Below are 16,308 nucleotides of genomic sequence, written 5' to 3' on the forward strand. Positions count from 1 at the left end.
TGGCCAGATCAATCACAGACCTTAACCTAATTGAGCATGCATTTCACCTCCTGAAGAGGAGACTGAAGGGAGAAACCTCCCAAAACAAACAACAACTGAAGGAAGCTGCAGTACAAGCCTGGAAAAGCATCACAAAAGAAGAATGCAACAGATTGGTGATGTCAGTGGGTCAACGGCTTGATGCAGTTATTGCAAGCAAGGGATGTGCAACCAAATAGTAAGTGTTATTTACTTTAATTTACTTTAAGACTTATCTGTTCCTATACTTTTGCTCAGCTACAAATTGGGAGGTCTGTCCCCAAAGGTACCATGTTGTTTAACCGATCTAGATGTAAATATCAGGAAATGAAAGCTGAAATTCTGATCTATATTCTCAAATATTCATCTGTAATCTCAAACCCAAATGCCTTCAGTGTATACCAAAAAAACCTAAGTGGACTGTTCCAATATTTTCAGAGAGGACTGGAAGATTTTTATCAAACCATTCAGTGATTATTTATGCTCTGTGGATGGGACCATTGCCATCCTGGAAGAGATCAGGACAGAGAACTTCCCATTGATTCACAGTGACTATTGCCAAGACTTAAGGGGGCAAATTGACCCAAACCTCACCAGCAAAATGCTCCCTACAGTGAAATCCAGCTAACAGACTTTAATTTATCACTCATCCATGTCTTTTAATTAAACTTTAATTTAAACTTTTAATTCCTTTGCAATAAATATGATAAAGGTGCCTGATTGAGACAGAATCTATTAACAACACAGAAATAGGATAGAGATTTTAATGTTACCACAAGATCTCTGATGCAGCTGTAAAGTTTCAGAAAACTGAGAATGTACACGTACATTTTAATCAAAAGGTCATGCTTTGCAGGTCAGGAGTGTGTTCATGCAGCACCCATGTGAAGTTTCAAGAACAGTGCTGACACATGCTGAAATTGACCAGATCAGGCTCAGACCCAAGGTAAAGCACTCTCTGCCAAGGGCTGGTCAGGTCTTCTGAGAGCGTGAACATTGATACTGGAAAAAAAAAAAAAACCCATCAGTATTCTTCGTCCAAGTGTCTGCATATTGCATAACATTTATTGTCCTCTTATGCCATGTTGGTACATTTTGAAATGTTTGATTGTGTAGTTGCATGTAGTATTTGGCATCTAATCTAATTTAAGGTAGTCTGTTTCAACTTGTAAAATTTTATCACGAGTTTTTGTATCATTCCAAAGCACCTCAACACAATAACCTAGTTGTACAGGTGCACACACACACTTTTATTACAGGGCATGTGACTGTGCTCAGATTTAATCACATTAATCACATTTACAAACTCTTTTCTTGTCATCAATGAAGTGATTCTATTTAACCACAACAAGAGGATGTCCCTCTTGAAAATTTATGAAATTACAATGTGAAAACTTATGGGAAGCTGCCAAGAAACCTATGATGTTCTCAAACATCATAAAGGAGCTGCAAGAATATCTGGGAAGTACTAGTTGCTCCCTACATTTGACTGGTTACTCCCTGTATGTGACAAAAATCTCATATTCTTCACATATCTTGGCTATGGAGTAGGGTGGCTGGACAGAAGCCCCTTTCTCACAAAAAAAAAAAAAAAAAATCCATGCCAAACAAATTTTGCCAAAATCACGTCAAGCCAAAATGTTTTATGGTCTGATTAAACCAACGTCTGACATTATGGCCATAATTCTAAAAAATATGTTCTGCACAAAAACAAGACAGCTTATCCACATAGTATACCATATCCACAGTGAAGCATGGTGGTGGCAGCATTGTAGTATGGGGCTGCATCTCTTTAGCTGGAACTGGACTCTAGTCAAGATAGAAGGAATCATGGAAAGCTCCAGATATCAATCTATTTTGGCACAAAACCGGCAAGCCTCTGTTAAACAGCTGAAGATTAAAAATATACCTTTTAATTAAAATTTTATATCTGGATTTCTGTAATGCAGCTTTGTGACAATGTCCATTGATAAAAGCAATATAAAATAAAATAAAATGTAATATTTTTTTTAAAAAAACAACATTTATATTAATTCATGAATTAATGAAATCATTCAGCTATCTGTTGTATTGCATTCTGAATGTCCACTTGGATGGAGTGACTGCATAAAAATGAGTTCAATGTAAATAATATAAATAATCACATTTACACACACTTTTGCTGATGGAGTGGCTGAACAAAAGTGCCCTAAGATGCACACATACAGTACTGTGCAAAAGTCTTAGGCACCCTATAATTTTTAGCATAAACTTTGCTATAGATTTTTATTTGACTACTTCTACATTATCAAGTACTTGACTATGTTTCATTTACTACTGTTTACTGCTCTTTACTGTATTTTTTTTATGTAGAAACATTTCATATAATTATTTTTGAAGGCATCTTTACTCTACAGCGTTTCTTTGCATGTGCCTAAAACTTTTGCACAGCACTCTATTTCAGGATTAAAGTTTTAATAACATGAGCTTTCATGTTTAACCTCAAATTATCACTATTCCTTTATCTTGTTGCTCATTTGACTATTTAGGTGCAGCAAAAGTGCAGCAGAGCATACAAGCTTTTTTTCAGACAGTAAGTAACTGGATACCTAAAGAGTATGTAACCTTAGCTTAGTATAGAATGCATCATACCATGGCTTGGTTTGTTCTTAAGAATGTCAATTAGCTTTTGATATTTGCACACCTACGAAGTAGGCTAGGCTAACGTCAGTTCCAGTTTTTGACCATTAACGTTACATTCACTTACATATCCTCTCGCCGAGTTCGCTGTGAACCCTCACGTTGTGACAGATTGTTATAAATGTGAGTGAAAGTGAGGAAAGTTGCACAGCATTTCGTTCCTTTACACTAAATTTGGGCTAAGGACAACTAAGTGATTTTTACAAATATAAGGCTCAGCATAATGCTGTTATGTGCTAGCATGGCAGTGAGAGATATGGGACTAATGTCTGAGTTGTGGCCATATTGTAGTTATCCACTCAGAACTAGTCATGGCAGTTTGTCTTTAGAATTAAGAAAAGAAAACTCCAGTACTCTTTACATAGCTAACGTTTCAGGTTACCACTATATATTGTTGTACACTTTGTACACTTATTATATAGCAAGCTAAACAGCATGATGACATTAACATAATAAATGACACCAGTTACACAAATAGAATATTCACCTTATGAAATATTGATTGTTTACATACATTGATCATGTAAGTCAGTCATTGCTCTTCTGGGAAAAGAATGGTACCTGGTCACAATGCAGGCAGCACAGTATTGCTTGGAAGCATCCGTGGGGAAATTGTATTTACAACATGTATAGTGTTGAATTTAGTTTCATAGGTAGCCATCCTTTCTGAGTTTGTTTAAAAGTTGTGATTGCGTGTTTAAATGTTAGCGTGTGTGGTTTGCCTGCACACATCTTAGCTCGCCTCTACTTGGTGTGGTAGGTTTCATGGTAGGTTATGGAGCAGAGAATACATCTGCCCACAGGACTTCCATAGCACCCTACAATTTTACCATGCTGTGGAGGATTCTATCACTCATAAATCATGTGAATTCAAACAGTAACTGTAATCCTAAAACTATGTTCTATATATGAAAATTTTCAGTATCAAACTTTGGATACTGGGGGGTCCAAGTCCCCCCACAATGTCCGTACCATGGTTACGCCCTTGATTTACACAGTGCAAATAGGCCAAGCTTCCAAAAATGACCCAGTTAATCAAACTACTCACTATGCAATTTATAATAAGTGAATGAAGTGAATGAAGTGGGTTGTACAGTACATATGTATAGGAGTGATCGTAACTATGTCTGTAAAATCCTGTGTGGTGTTGCTAACACCCTGCATGATTTGTTTAAACAAGCTACCAGACATTTTAGAAAACATTTCCTTCTGTGATGCTTAAAGTGTACAAAGGTGAATGACTGTAGTCACGTGATATGACTTATGAGTTCATTACCAGATTTAGTAAGTGTGTTATAGCAGGAAGATTACTACACTGTGCTGGACTCTGGCTATAAAGGGTCAGACATCCTGTGATAGAGTATCACAGAGAGCCCAGTGGAAACCCACATAATGTGAAAAATCCACACAGGCAGTAACCAAACCTAATGATTGAACCCAGGATTCTCAAGATGTGAGGCAAAAATGCTACCTGCTGCAACACTGCATGTTCACTCCTGATATTCAGAACCCTAATTCAAGCAAGACATAGGTCTTTTCTTTTTTTCTGGGATTATGCCAGTTTTCATTAAGCGGCAGATTGAGGTCACAGCAGCCTGGAGGCTTGCCAGGAAATTCAGAGTCTTAGGATGCCTCTGTCTTTTAGATTTCTGTAGTCAGTCAAGGATACTAGCAACTTTGCAAGCACTGTAAAAAAGAAAAGTTGACTTTACTTAAAATTTCAAGGCAATTTGAAATTTTTGACACACACTTCAACTGACTGGAATGGAGGTGTGCAAAATATCACACGTTTGTCTGTTCACTTTTCAAAGTTGACTCTAAACAGGAATGTTGGAGCTTAGCTCTTAGTCACACCTCCCCCAAGTTAGAGAAAATGTCAAGAAAGCAAATGGGGTGGCCTCAGTTCCTCAACCAATAGCTCAGCAGTGCTGGGGTTTCTGGCATCTGGAGGATTCCTGAGTGGTAGGGGTCTATATAAAGAGCCTGGTGGCTTGTTATGTTTGTACATTTCCCTACAGCAGCATTTGTGCTTCATAACATGCCGTAAACGGTCAACCTACTCAGCAAGGATTTTAAAGTCTGCATGCAATAAAGGTATGACTATCTATCTATCTGTCTGTCTGTCTGTCTATCTATCTATCTATCTGTCTGTCTGTCTATCTATCTATCTATCTATCTGTCTGTCTATCTGGCTGTCTATCTATCTATCTATCTATTGATCTATCTATCTATCTGTCTGTTTGTCTATCTATCCATCTATCATGATAATAGTTTGGCAACAGTGTTTTGACATTACTCACCATACAGTACCTATGTATAAAGGTAGTTCATAAAGAATATAAATAAATTACAGTGTTAGGGATTAAAAAATGGTGACCATTTTTTCTCAATAGCATAGCAGGTTTTTCTCAATAGCAAAAGCATATCTGTTCATTGATCTTTGTCCATGACCAAGCTCAAGGCTGGCACTATACTATACTCTACGCTACTATACTCTACTATACTCTACTCTACTATACTCTACTATACTCTACTATACTCTACTCTACTATACTCTACTATACTCTACTCTACTCTACTATACTCTACAATACTATACTATACTGTACTATACTCTTTGTTAGCAGCTGAAGAATATCACAGTTGTTATTTTCAAATTTGTCCCAAATAGAAAACATACAATAACAACACATTTTCACCTATGCCCCACATATCCTGGTAATTCCCTTTGTAGTGCACTTTAGTTTGTGACCCAAGTTCCAAATCCAAAGCTACCTTCTCAGAATCCACATGTGCAGCACGTGTATAAAATATTACACAATACTGGGTCTTTCATTTGTTCTCGACACCAGTGTTCTGCACTGACCATTTACAGATAAAATATTATTTTCATATCTTGGCATGGTTCTTTCAACCATCCACACTTCATTACTATACACCTGCAAAAAAAAAAAAAAAAAGGCCAAGAGCAAAGTCATGTAATATTGTCTCTATTGTTTCTCTACTGTTTTTCAAAAGAAGAAACCTTTCATTTTAAAACTTCAGTAGTATCTCTTGCAGATGATGCAGTAAACAACACCTGCAGTGATGCACAAGGAGTGACAAAATCCTTCTTGTGATTGTAGTGGTCGATGTACATAAATTGGCATGTATCACATGTTGAGTGGTTGCTACAACCACTCTGTTGTAATTATTTGAGAGATCATGTGAACTACGCTGGTGATAACCATCTTTATTTTGTTTAGTAGATACACCACACACTCATGTGCTATTTGATCAGGCACAGCAGCACTGCTAGTAAATTTAAATACTAATGACTGTTGGGAAAAATAAATAGGTGTAAACACCCCAGCACCACTGCTGCACCTAATACACTCGTACCAACACAACACACAACACCATGTTTGTATCAGTGATGAGCAAAAAAACCCCACAAAAAACTATATGTTTTCAAAAACATTTAACTGACACTATAGTTAAAGCACCACCATTTAACTCAAGCAAACTGCATTATACTGTATGCACTCCTGAGGTAGGACTATATGATCTCCCTGGTTATATTTAGAGCTCCACAGCACATCCTGCACAAGTAGATCACATTGTGAGTGGGCTTGGATACTAAAAGGAGTTACCAATTATCTTAGTCAACTCCCTCAAAGCAAGCATGGCTGTATAATGTAAGAATAATGTAGTCGGAGAATTAACAGCCTGCAGTGGAAACTTGTGCCAAATCTGCCATAAGCCGAGAGTGTACAGATCTTAGTACTTCCAGTAAGGAAGAGGTAATGTGTCTGAGAAACATGTCAAATAAGTTACACAGTGAGCACAACAAAAAACACCTGAAGCTTAATGATGAATGTGAAACTTTGCCTCGCTACTATAACACTTTACTCAATGTCAAGCCCATTCTCCCTGAAATCTGCATGTTAACACTGCCAGTGCTGTATGCCAAACAGAGTAATACCCAGCATGCATTTTATTGTTTAAACACAAACAAAGGACTTTGTTGAGCATATAGGACAGTTGGTAGCATAGTATGATGAAAACAAAGAGCTATGTTGAGGCCATTTGACATAAATGTGCTATTAAGGGATTGACCTTTCTGGGATAAAAACACAATGCACTGAACAAGAGCTACCTTGTATTTGCAGTAATAACATAATGTGTGAGAAGTTCCTGATTAAACAAGGACACTCGTTTGTACGTATGAACGAGTACGCATGTTTGTAATTTATATAAAACACGGAGTCTCATGGACCGATTTTACTGTTAAATAAATTCCACAGACCCCCTGAGGGCAGATTTATATAACAAACATAATCCAACTACTAAAATGTAAATCTTATTACTTAACTAATTTTTAAATTACTTAAATACATATTAATAATAAAAATGATCTTTTACCATTTTACCATTGACATTTCCATCATTCATTTTCAGTAACTTTATCCTGGAAAGGGTCTTGGTGGATCAGGAACCTATCCCGTGAATGCTGGACTCAAGGTAGGAGAATTCACCCTGGATGGGACACCAGTACATCGCAGAACACCGCACACACACACACACATACACACACTTACTTTTCCACACCTAGGGGAAATTTAGCATAGCCAATATGCCAGTCTGCATGCTTTTGGGATGTGGGAAGAAACTAGAAAACCTGGAGGAAACCCACATAAATGCATGGAGAACATGTGACAATAACCCAAGCCCAGGACGGAACCGGGGACCTTGGAACTCTATAAATATTTCAAATTGCAGAAATCTGCACAAACAGAACACTTTAGAATAAAGATGATATTCTTTACAGTACAAGCTTGTGTGTTTGAGCTATTAAAACATGGATTAAACCTCTTCAATTCAAATGAGCAGTCAAATAACCTAATAACTATACTAACCCATTAATAAGTATAATAACCTTGATGATGGTTGGTTGTGATGTCCATGTGTGTAAAAACAAACAAATAAAATGAACATTTACAAAAAATGACAGACCCTCTGGCTACCGATATAGAAGGTCCTGTAGAACACATTGATATAGAAGGAACTGTATATTATTAATTGCTTGACTGTGCTGCAACTAGACAGAGGGTAAAGAGCTTTAGCTGCCCTTTGACACACTTAGGATAAGAAGAGATACATGTATCTAGAATCAACAGGTTTATTTTCTATGTCAACAATGCTTCTTTTTATAGCATTGCGTGGGTTTGGGTTTCTGTGTAGTGGAGCATGTCCTCTGTGCTCTTTGCAATTTCAGTAAATCAGGGACAATGTACATATGTACATCATAGATACGTAATATCATATCATCAATGTAATGTCATAGATGCCAGTATTTGTACATAGGTTCAGATGGAATACATTGCATCCAAAATATCAATTTTTACATTTGCACTTTCTAAGCAATGACATTGCACACATTTTAATTTTCTTTGTATTATGTTAGGTTCCAAAAGGGGGCTTTTGGTCTTTCCAAATATTGTACAACTATACTGAGACCATGAGCAGCGTGAACTCTGCTGCTTGTCTGCTGGCAAGGAATCACTTTTACCAGAGTAAGTGCAGTGCTATTTTTATCACTTTGCTTTGTTTGGCAAGAGGCGTGGTTGCCAGATTGACTCTTTCCATCCCTGTCTAGGTTTAAAACCTGTCCCAAATTACAATAAGTGAACCCAAAGTCCAACTTTTCCAGATTTTACAATATCAAGGCAATGCATTTCATTCTATTAAAATAGTCCAGTTAGATTTCATGATGCACAGTCTGGTACCACATAGTAGGCAAATGGTGTCCCTGAAGCTGCACTTTTGCCTGGCTGCCACCCAAAGACAAAAAGCACATCGTGTTCCATTTATGTATCTCATGCAGAATTGCAGTTAGTGATAGTGAAAAAATAGTTTTTTTAAACCGAACATGTGCTCTGTCTCTGGGGAGAAGTTTGTAAGAAGCATGATCAAAGTAAAAATACTGATAAATGTAAATGACTGAACATTGCATACTGTATACATAATAATGTTTCCGTGTTTATCCACAGATATTAGTCCTACCAACAAAATACAGCCTGTGTACAGTTTCCCTGGTAGTCCATCATATGCAAGGCAAAGGCAAGTGACTGTCTGGAAATCTGCCTCCTCACACCAAGGTACAGTAAACAGTGTCATGAGTCTCAAGTGTTAGATATAAACAGATTCCATCATGAGCTTCTTCATTGCAAAAAAATAAGATTTTAATGTAAAAAATCTTGAATATAGTTGAATTTACATAAGATTTGTCAGTATGAGATAAACACATTTCTAGACAATTTAGTCATTTCAAGTTTTAAAAGGCCTTGTTGTAGTGGAATATGATTTTGTCTCTTTTTAGAAATAGATTGTGTGAGGTTATGATGGTTTACTGGTTAGCATGTTTGCTTCGTACCTCCAGGGTTGGGGGTTTGGTTCCTGCCTCTACCTGCATAGAGCTTGCATGTTCTCCTTGTGTTTTGGAGGTTTCCTCAGGTTTTGTGTGTGTGATTGTGTCCTGCCATGGGTTGGCACTCTGTCCGGGGTGTCCCTGCCCTGTACCCCAAGTTGTGTACTCACCTTGAGGTGTATTTCTGCCTGTAGAACTGCGGCTCACTGCATTTTTTTTCACACTGTGCAAATTTTATGTTATAGTTATAGATGTTAAAGTGGCCGGTGAATGTATTTGTTTTATAATGATGCAACATAATGAGAACTCTTAAATAAATTCACCTGTATTCAAGATTCTTTTTATACTTTTTTGTTTTCAGTGATTTCTAGATCATGGATCTTTGTACCTCTCTGTGCAGGTTTGCCAGGACAGGAGCCAAGACGATGGGTAATAAGTTTGGTTTGGAAAAGTTCATTATCTAGCCCGGTCTCATCCAAGCAGCTAGATTCTGCTAACCGTGTGATCAAATAGACATCTGAACCACACCTTTTCTAAAGACTTCATGTAACATTCCCTGAGCCACAATATATACTTTCCCTTTTGAATCCTGCCCCCAACCCACTCAAGATTGGGTTTAAAGCCTTGATCCAGCTGATGTACAACCGTGAATAGTTTCCTAGCAAATCTACCAGTTAATATTAAATGATTTAATTTGTCCAGGAAAATACAAAAAAGAAAGGACCTGCAGTTGTCCTGTGGCATGATGCATTCCCTTAATAATAGCCTCTCATTTTTCCCCAAAAAGCAGAAGAGCATCTTTTGTGTTCTCCTTAACCCTTACTGTAGGGAGTGTGCATCCTCATTCTTCAGTGTCCAATCACAGCTTCACGTGGTCTGCCCTGCACAGACCTGTTGCCAAGCACAGGGGAAGAGAGACTGAAAGAAAAAGACAGTGTCAGCACACTACACAAAGCCTTTTCCATGAACACCGCCATCAGGGCTCAGTGACCAAAAAAACATGCACACACATGAGGGGGAAAAAGGCATGTACTTTATGAGAACCAAGTTCCATATGCTTTAAATAGATAAATTGTGAGGTCATGTTCTACTTCCTCAGGCACATTGGATGAGCACATGCGGTCATGCATTTCTTTTGTAAAAGCAGAGTCTTCTTTTTGTATTTTTCTGCTCAAGTTATGTGAAATGAACAGATCTCGGTCCGTTTCTCATCTTTATCATATCACACAGTCTGGAAAGAAGATTTGTGGACTTCCTTCTCACTCATATAAATCTCCCTCTAGACTTGCTTACTCTTCCAAAAGCTTCATGTTGTTTGTTCTAAGGGTGTGATGTGATTCGAAAGGAAGTTTGCATAACAGAATGTACACAGAAGAACCACTCGAGCTGAATTAACATGCCAGTTACACAACAGCTGCAGATCAGCTTTGTAAGCTTGGCAGACAAAAAAAAAAGCATGTCTAGATCATTCTTCCTTAGAAACTCTGAATTAACACATTGATAGAGGTCATTACTCTGGAATGAGATGCGAAAAGCTGTGTTAAGCCAAAAATAGGCTTACACTGAAGGAATAAACCAACAATGAAAATGAAGCAATGTAGTGCTGCATTATTACACATGCACCATGGAAAGCAGTATTTGAGGAACTTGCTGGGTGCAAGTAACCATGTGTCTAAAAACTTGTGGCATATTGTGAACCCATTTCAAATTTCCAGTTAAAAAAAACAAGTGCAGCGCAAGTAACACAGGCATACATACAACACTAGTATTAACCAAGAAAAGTCACTAAAAGGTTTGTGTACTTTAAAATTTTATTGTTTCTGTGAACACGGTGATACAGTGGAAAGTAGTAACAAAAACACAGTGTTACAGATGTGTAAAAACGTACAAAAACACCATTTTAATACCTTCATTTTATTTTAAGCCGAATATAAACTGATGGTTGGTTATGAAATAACCTAAAAGCAATGTATTCTACACATAAAAGAATTAAAAAACACAAATAAAATAAAATAAGGGCCATTTCCCGTCCCCTTGCGGTAGTCCTGCAAGCAGGACTAGGAATGAGAACTCCCGACCTCCGACTTCCCAGCATCGCTACTCTCGCTGGCCTGCCTCTTCACCATATCCCGAGCAACACACATCACCTGCCCATCAGTCACGCTCAGCCCCGATCTGCACAGAGTCAAATCAGTAACAGCATTAAAGGAAAAATCAGTTGTGTAAATTAACAACAGAGAAAGGTTTCGGATCTTAAACACTTTTAACTCACTTCTGCTGGGCCTCTTCAGCCAGGGAGCCCATACCTGGCTGCTTCCCAAAGAAGAAGCTCGACCACCAGTGACCAGCGTCTTGCTTGGGCAGGCCTGGAAAACGATGACAAAAAACCTCCAATAAGAACAGACCAGACATGCACAATTCAGTGCATGATCATAAATCTCAGTGCTGATAAGGGGTGTCAGACTGCTGTACGAGAGTTATGTTTTCTACAGTGTCACAGAATTAGTGACCGTGAAATGAACGTGAACAAACTCGTATTATTACAAAATCAGTTTATCGCTCAGATCTCTACTCTTCCGTGTAGAAGCGACTTGGCCGCAGCCTCTGAAAACGATCGGTGAGATGATCGACTCGGATGCGAGATGGTGAAAAACACACCTGGGTGATGTGGAATAACCTCCCCAGTGTATTCCGAACTGCCACACGAGCTGCTACTTGATGTAGAGCCAAGGCGCCCTGTGAACAGACAGATGGACTCATGAACAGCACATTCTCAAAAATGTCTGTGCCAGTTAAGTATGCAGTAGTTCGCACGTATACTGGTGCGTTCTTACTCCGGTAATAGTCATGGGTGGCTACAAGAGATCCGCTAGCTGGGATTGCTGCCATGCTTCTCACTTGTTTACTGTGCCTTAGATGGTAACCTAAAACAAAAAGAGCAGAAATCTGGTTAAATGGATTTTGATAATGATATAGGAAAAAACAAACCCTAAACAATATATTATTACAATCTCTACATGTAAATATTGTAAATAACGGTGTTTAAACTATTGCACTGAACACTAAGACATTTTTGTGGTCGTGACAGTTGGCTTTTATTCTTTAAATCTTAAACCAAACATTTCTTTAAAAAACAAGACACAAAAAGACAATTCTGTGCTATTTGTCCAGTACAGATGTGTCGAAATAGCTTAAAACGAAATATTAAAAGTAGGCTAGCTGCTTTTCTTAACTGTCCTTTGGCTACATTAGGCGAGATAATGTTAAAGAACATGCTATCCCCGGGAAAAACGCAGAAATAGATAATATATATACTTGTTACTCTTGCATTATTCGTAATATTTGGTGATTTATGCGTAGAAAGTTCGCTACTCGAGATAGCTAGCACAGAGAGAGAGAGAAAAAAAACAACATCGCCGCACGTCCCACCGACTCCCACTCTCTCAATCATACTTCACATCTCTCCCTAAAAGACACGCACAAGAATTTCCTCTTAATCTTTTCCAGACTCACCTTCTTGTTTGTGCTGATGTTTTCTAGCACCCTGCGCAACTCAGTCGGAGGCTTTCGGGAAGAAAACGCTAGGCGACGGGGCCCATTTGAAAAGATTTGGGTGGCTTAGACCGTCCACGGCCAGGAATGATAACCGCAATGCTGTTTAACTTCAGCTCCGGAGAGAGAGCTTTTATACAGCGCGATGACGTCACTCGCTGTGTACTGGCCGTTGTTCCGAAAACTGGCTCAAACCAGACTGGCCGCCTTGTGTGTTTGTTTTTGTTCCTGGAAGTGAGACAGGATGAAAGGCAAGGCGAGAAAATGAAAGTCCAAACGAGAATTGTTTGTCATAAGATAATTATTGTTGAAATCTATATTTAACAATCATTAATCCCAACTTTTATTTATTTTTTTTTTGCTTGTTTTACTCTTGACAACAAGACGGCGCGCTATCTCTACAGCACGTCCCTGGTGGTCTAGTGGTTAGGATTCGGCGCTCTCACCGCCGCGGCCCGGGTTCGATTCCCGGTCAGGGAACATACTCTTTTCCCCCTTTCTCTCATGCAAGATTGCTGATACGCATGGCGAACTCATTTTGGCAGATTGTGAATTTCCACCTTGCCTATGCTTTCTGACCATTAAGAAAACAAAATATCCCTACATATAATATATTTCTGAAAACCTCGAAATTTTCATTAACTACATGTCGAAACAAAAATGTATATACTGTACACTTTTGTCAAACTGATTGAAAACTATTTTTATTGACAAGGCTAACATTTTACTTTTTTTATTTTTTTTGACACCTTTGGTTTACACCTTTACTTTCATCCTTAATGGTACTTTTATTTGTAGCATATTTTTAAATGACATCATTCAATCAAATTTCAGTAACAGGATTTGAACAACTCTCAAAATTGATCAGTATTCTAATATTGTATGAACACAGCACACTAACTAAAACTACAGGGTGTCCCAAAAGTCCTCATGCATAGGAAAATGTCCTCCAAACTTTTTCATACTTAGTTTATTATTATGAATAATATTGTTTCATATATATATATATATATATATATATATATATATATATATATATATATATAGAGAGAGAGAGAGAGAGAGAGAGAGAGAGAGAAGATTTCTACTTACTGAAATTATGTTCATATAATTTCATAGATTGATGTCCATAAATATATTTCATAGATATCAATCTATAAAATTATATGAACATAGTACAGTAAGTAAAAATCTCCACACGCTCCCAATCTAACTTTTCCCCTGCTTCTTAGATGCTTCATAAAAACACAGAAACATGTTAATGCATGAAATCATTATATTTATAATGATTTCATGCATTTCTCTTTTTGTTTCAGTGGCTACTGCTGAATATTAATGAGGATGGCACTCAGAATGTAAACTCACTTACTCGCAGTCACCCTGTAGTTCAGCTACTTTCCAGAAACATGATGGCACAGAAGTACTTCATTCATAAGAGGAGCTTGTCATTAATTAACCAGGTTATTTCAGGGTTATTTGGATATTAACTGAATGATGGTACATTGATAAGGGATAGTTAATAGAAAACAAGCCTAACTTTAGATCAAGGACACAGTCCAGATGAAAGTACACACACACACACACACACACACATACACACACACACACACACACACACACACACACACACACACACACACACACACACACACACACACACACACACACACACACACACACACAAACAAACAAACAAAATGTATCATGATTACAGATAAGGCTATCCCATGCAGTCCACATGATATTAAGGTGATAGTGGTCACTTTTCAAAACAAGAGATTTCACAATTATTCTGCATCAGCTGATTGCTGATATTCTTACAAGTATTTTTTTTTTTTTTTTTTTTGTATTGGAATGGCTTACATTTATTTATGACAATGAGGATTTGTCTAATTAAATATGCATATATTTGACCATATTAAGACCAAAAATCAAGTTTTTGGATGATGTTAGAATTAAAATTCGAATTTCGCTGTGAAGATGCTAGCAAGAGAAAGACTTACAGAAAAGTTTGCTGGAAAATAATTCCCATAATGTTCAACCATCTGTGGTTATAACACCCTGTGGTGTAAAACACCACAGGGTGTTATAATTTTTTTTTCAGAATAATATTAATATTAATATTTGTAATATAAAAAAAATCAAACAATTATCAACATGTTTGTAAATTCCTCTGTAATATCCTAAATTGAGGAATTCATTCCTCAACAGAAGACCATAAGATATGACCACATCACCCCTGTCTTATCCACACTGCATTGACACCAAGTAAAATTTCACATTGATTATAAAATACTAGGCTCTATATTGACCAGTAAAGCACTAAATGGTCTCGCGCCACAGCACCTAAGCGAACTTTTGGTGTTTTATTATCTGCAATGCCTATTTCGATCAAAAGGTGCAGCCTATTTGTTGGTACCTGAAATAGTGAAGGCAACAACAGGGGGTGGGGCATTCTCTTACAAAGCTACCAAGTTATGAAACAGCCTCACTATTAGTCTTTGGAACTCAGACACAGTCTTACTGTTTAAGGCCAGGCTGAAAACATATTTGTTGTGTCAAGCCTTGTGTTAACAGTTTTTTCTTAGGTAAAGGAGCAGATCCACATTCTACAGAGGAACTACTGAGAGCATCCTGAGCAGCTGCATCACTGTCTGGTTCGGAAATTGCATCTCATTGGATCACAAGACCCTGTAGTGGATAGTGAGGACAGCTGAGAAGATCACTGGGGTCTCTCGTCCCTCCATCATAAACATTTACACCACACACTTCATCTGCAAAGCCACCAGCATTGTGGATGACCCCACACATCCCTCACACACACTCTTCACCTTCCTGACATCTGGAAAAAGGTACTGAAGCATTCGCGCCCTCATGGCCAGTCTGTTTAAAAGCTTCTTCCCCCAAGCCATCAGACTCCTCAATACTCAGAGACTGGACTGACACACACACACCCTGAACTGAACACCATCCCACTCCTATTGCAATATTTGCACATTCCTGCATTGACTCTGTTGCATTTTTGCTGCTACTGTATTTATAAAAATATAGTATTAATGTATTATCACTATTATACACTTTACCTGGCTGCTACCACAATAACTGCTATGTTCATATTTGGTATAAGCTAATCCACTGAAGATTAAGTCATAGCATGTTATGTTTATATTTATACGTTTTTAAAATTATATTGTTACTCTTTGGCACCTATCTTTTGCACTACCTATTATATCAGACACTTCCACACTAAAACTGTGTACTGCTCAGCGCTACACTGTTACAGTGCCTGTTGTCCTGTTTTAGTAGTATTGTACTGTCCCGTGTTGTTAGCACATGTCTGCACGTGCACTTTGTGTAGAATGTGTAGATTTTATTTAGTTCTGTGTCGTCTCATGTGGTTAATGTGTTGTTTTATGTAGCACCATGGTCCTGGAGGAATGTTGTTTCGTTTCACTGTGTACTGTATGAGCTGTATATGGTTAAAATGACAATAAAGCCACTTGAACTTGAACTTGAGATCTCTCCTTATGTCCCAGCGTGCCCTCTTTTCTGTGTTTTAGAGTCCTGAAAGCTAATTATGAGGCTGTTCCATAACTGTGGTAAGGACACTTGTAGCTGCATTCTGGACTTAATGGAGCTTGTTTATGCAC

General features: G+C 37.9%; 1 protein-coding gene, 2 long non-coding RNA genes and 1 other non-coding gene across 5 annotated transcripts; 2 read left to right on the plus strand and 2 right to left on the minus strand.

Moving 5' to 3' along the window:
* Window positions 1-768: 768 nt before the first annotated feature.
* LOC108276300 (uncharacterized) lies at window positions 769-8,137 on the minus strand. Its single transcript, XR_001814884.3, has 2 exons — window positions 7,102-8,137; window positions 769-1,020 (listed from the first exon to the last, which is right to left on the minus strand). It is a non-coding gene; the product is annotated as an uncharacterized LOC108276300 (long non-coding RNA).
* Window positions 4,639-10,698, plus strand: LOC108276299 (uncharacterized). Its single transcript, XR_001814883.2, has 5 exons — window positions 4,639-4,791; window positions 7,138-7,200; window positions 8,144-8,252; window positions 8,730-8,837; window positions 9,507-10,698. It is a non-coding gene; the product is annotated as an uncharacterized LOC108276299 (long non-coding RNA).
* A 201-nt stretch (window positions 10,699-10,899) lies between these two features.
* On the minus strand, window positions 10,900-14,138 carry ppdpfb (pancreatic progenitor cell differentiation and proliferation factor b). 2 transcript variants are annotated; one of them, XM_017486298.3, is made up of 6 exons: window positions 14,028-14,138; window positions 12,620-12,886; window positions 11,941-12,030; window positions 11,765-11,842; window positions 11,379-11,472; window positions 10,900-11,281 (listed from the first exon to the last, which is right to left on the minus strand). In XM_017486298.3, exons 3-6 carry the CDS (start codon window positions 11,993-11,995, stop codon window positions 11,164-11,166), a joined length of 345 nt encoding a protein of 114 aa, XP_017341787.1. In that variant the 5' UTR covers window positions 11,996-12,030; window positions 12,620-12,886; window positions 14,028-14,138; the 3' UTR covers window positions 10,900-11,163.
* Window positions 13,067-13,138, plus strand: trnae-cuc (transfer RNA glutamic acid (anticodon CUC)). The gene has a single exon. It is a non-coding gene; the product is annotated as a tRNA-Glu (tRNA).
* Window positions 14,139-16,308: the final 2,170 nt, after the last annotated feature.

The sequence above is a fragment of the Ictalurus punctatus genome, chromosome 15 (genome assembly GCF_001660625.3).
Source record: "Ictalurus punctatus breed USDA103 chromosome 15, Coco_2.0, whole genome shotgun sequence".
In the NCBI taxonomy this organism is placed as follows: domain Eukaryota; kingdom Metazoa; phylum Chordata; class Actinopteri; order Siluriformes; family Ictaluridae; genus Ictalurus; species Ictalurus punctatus.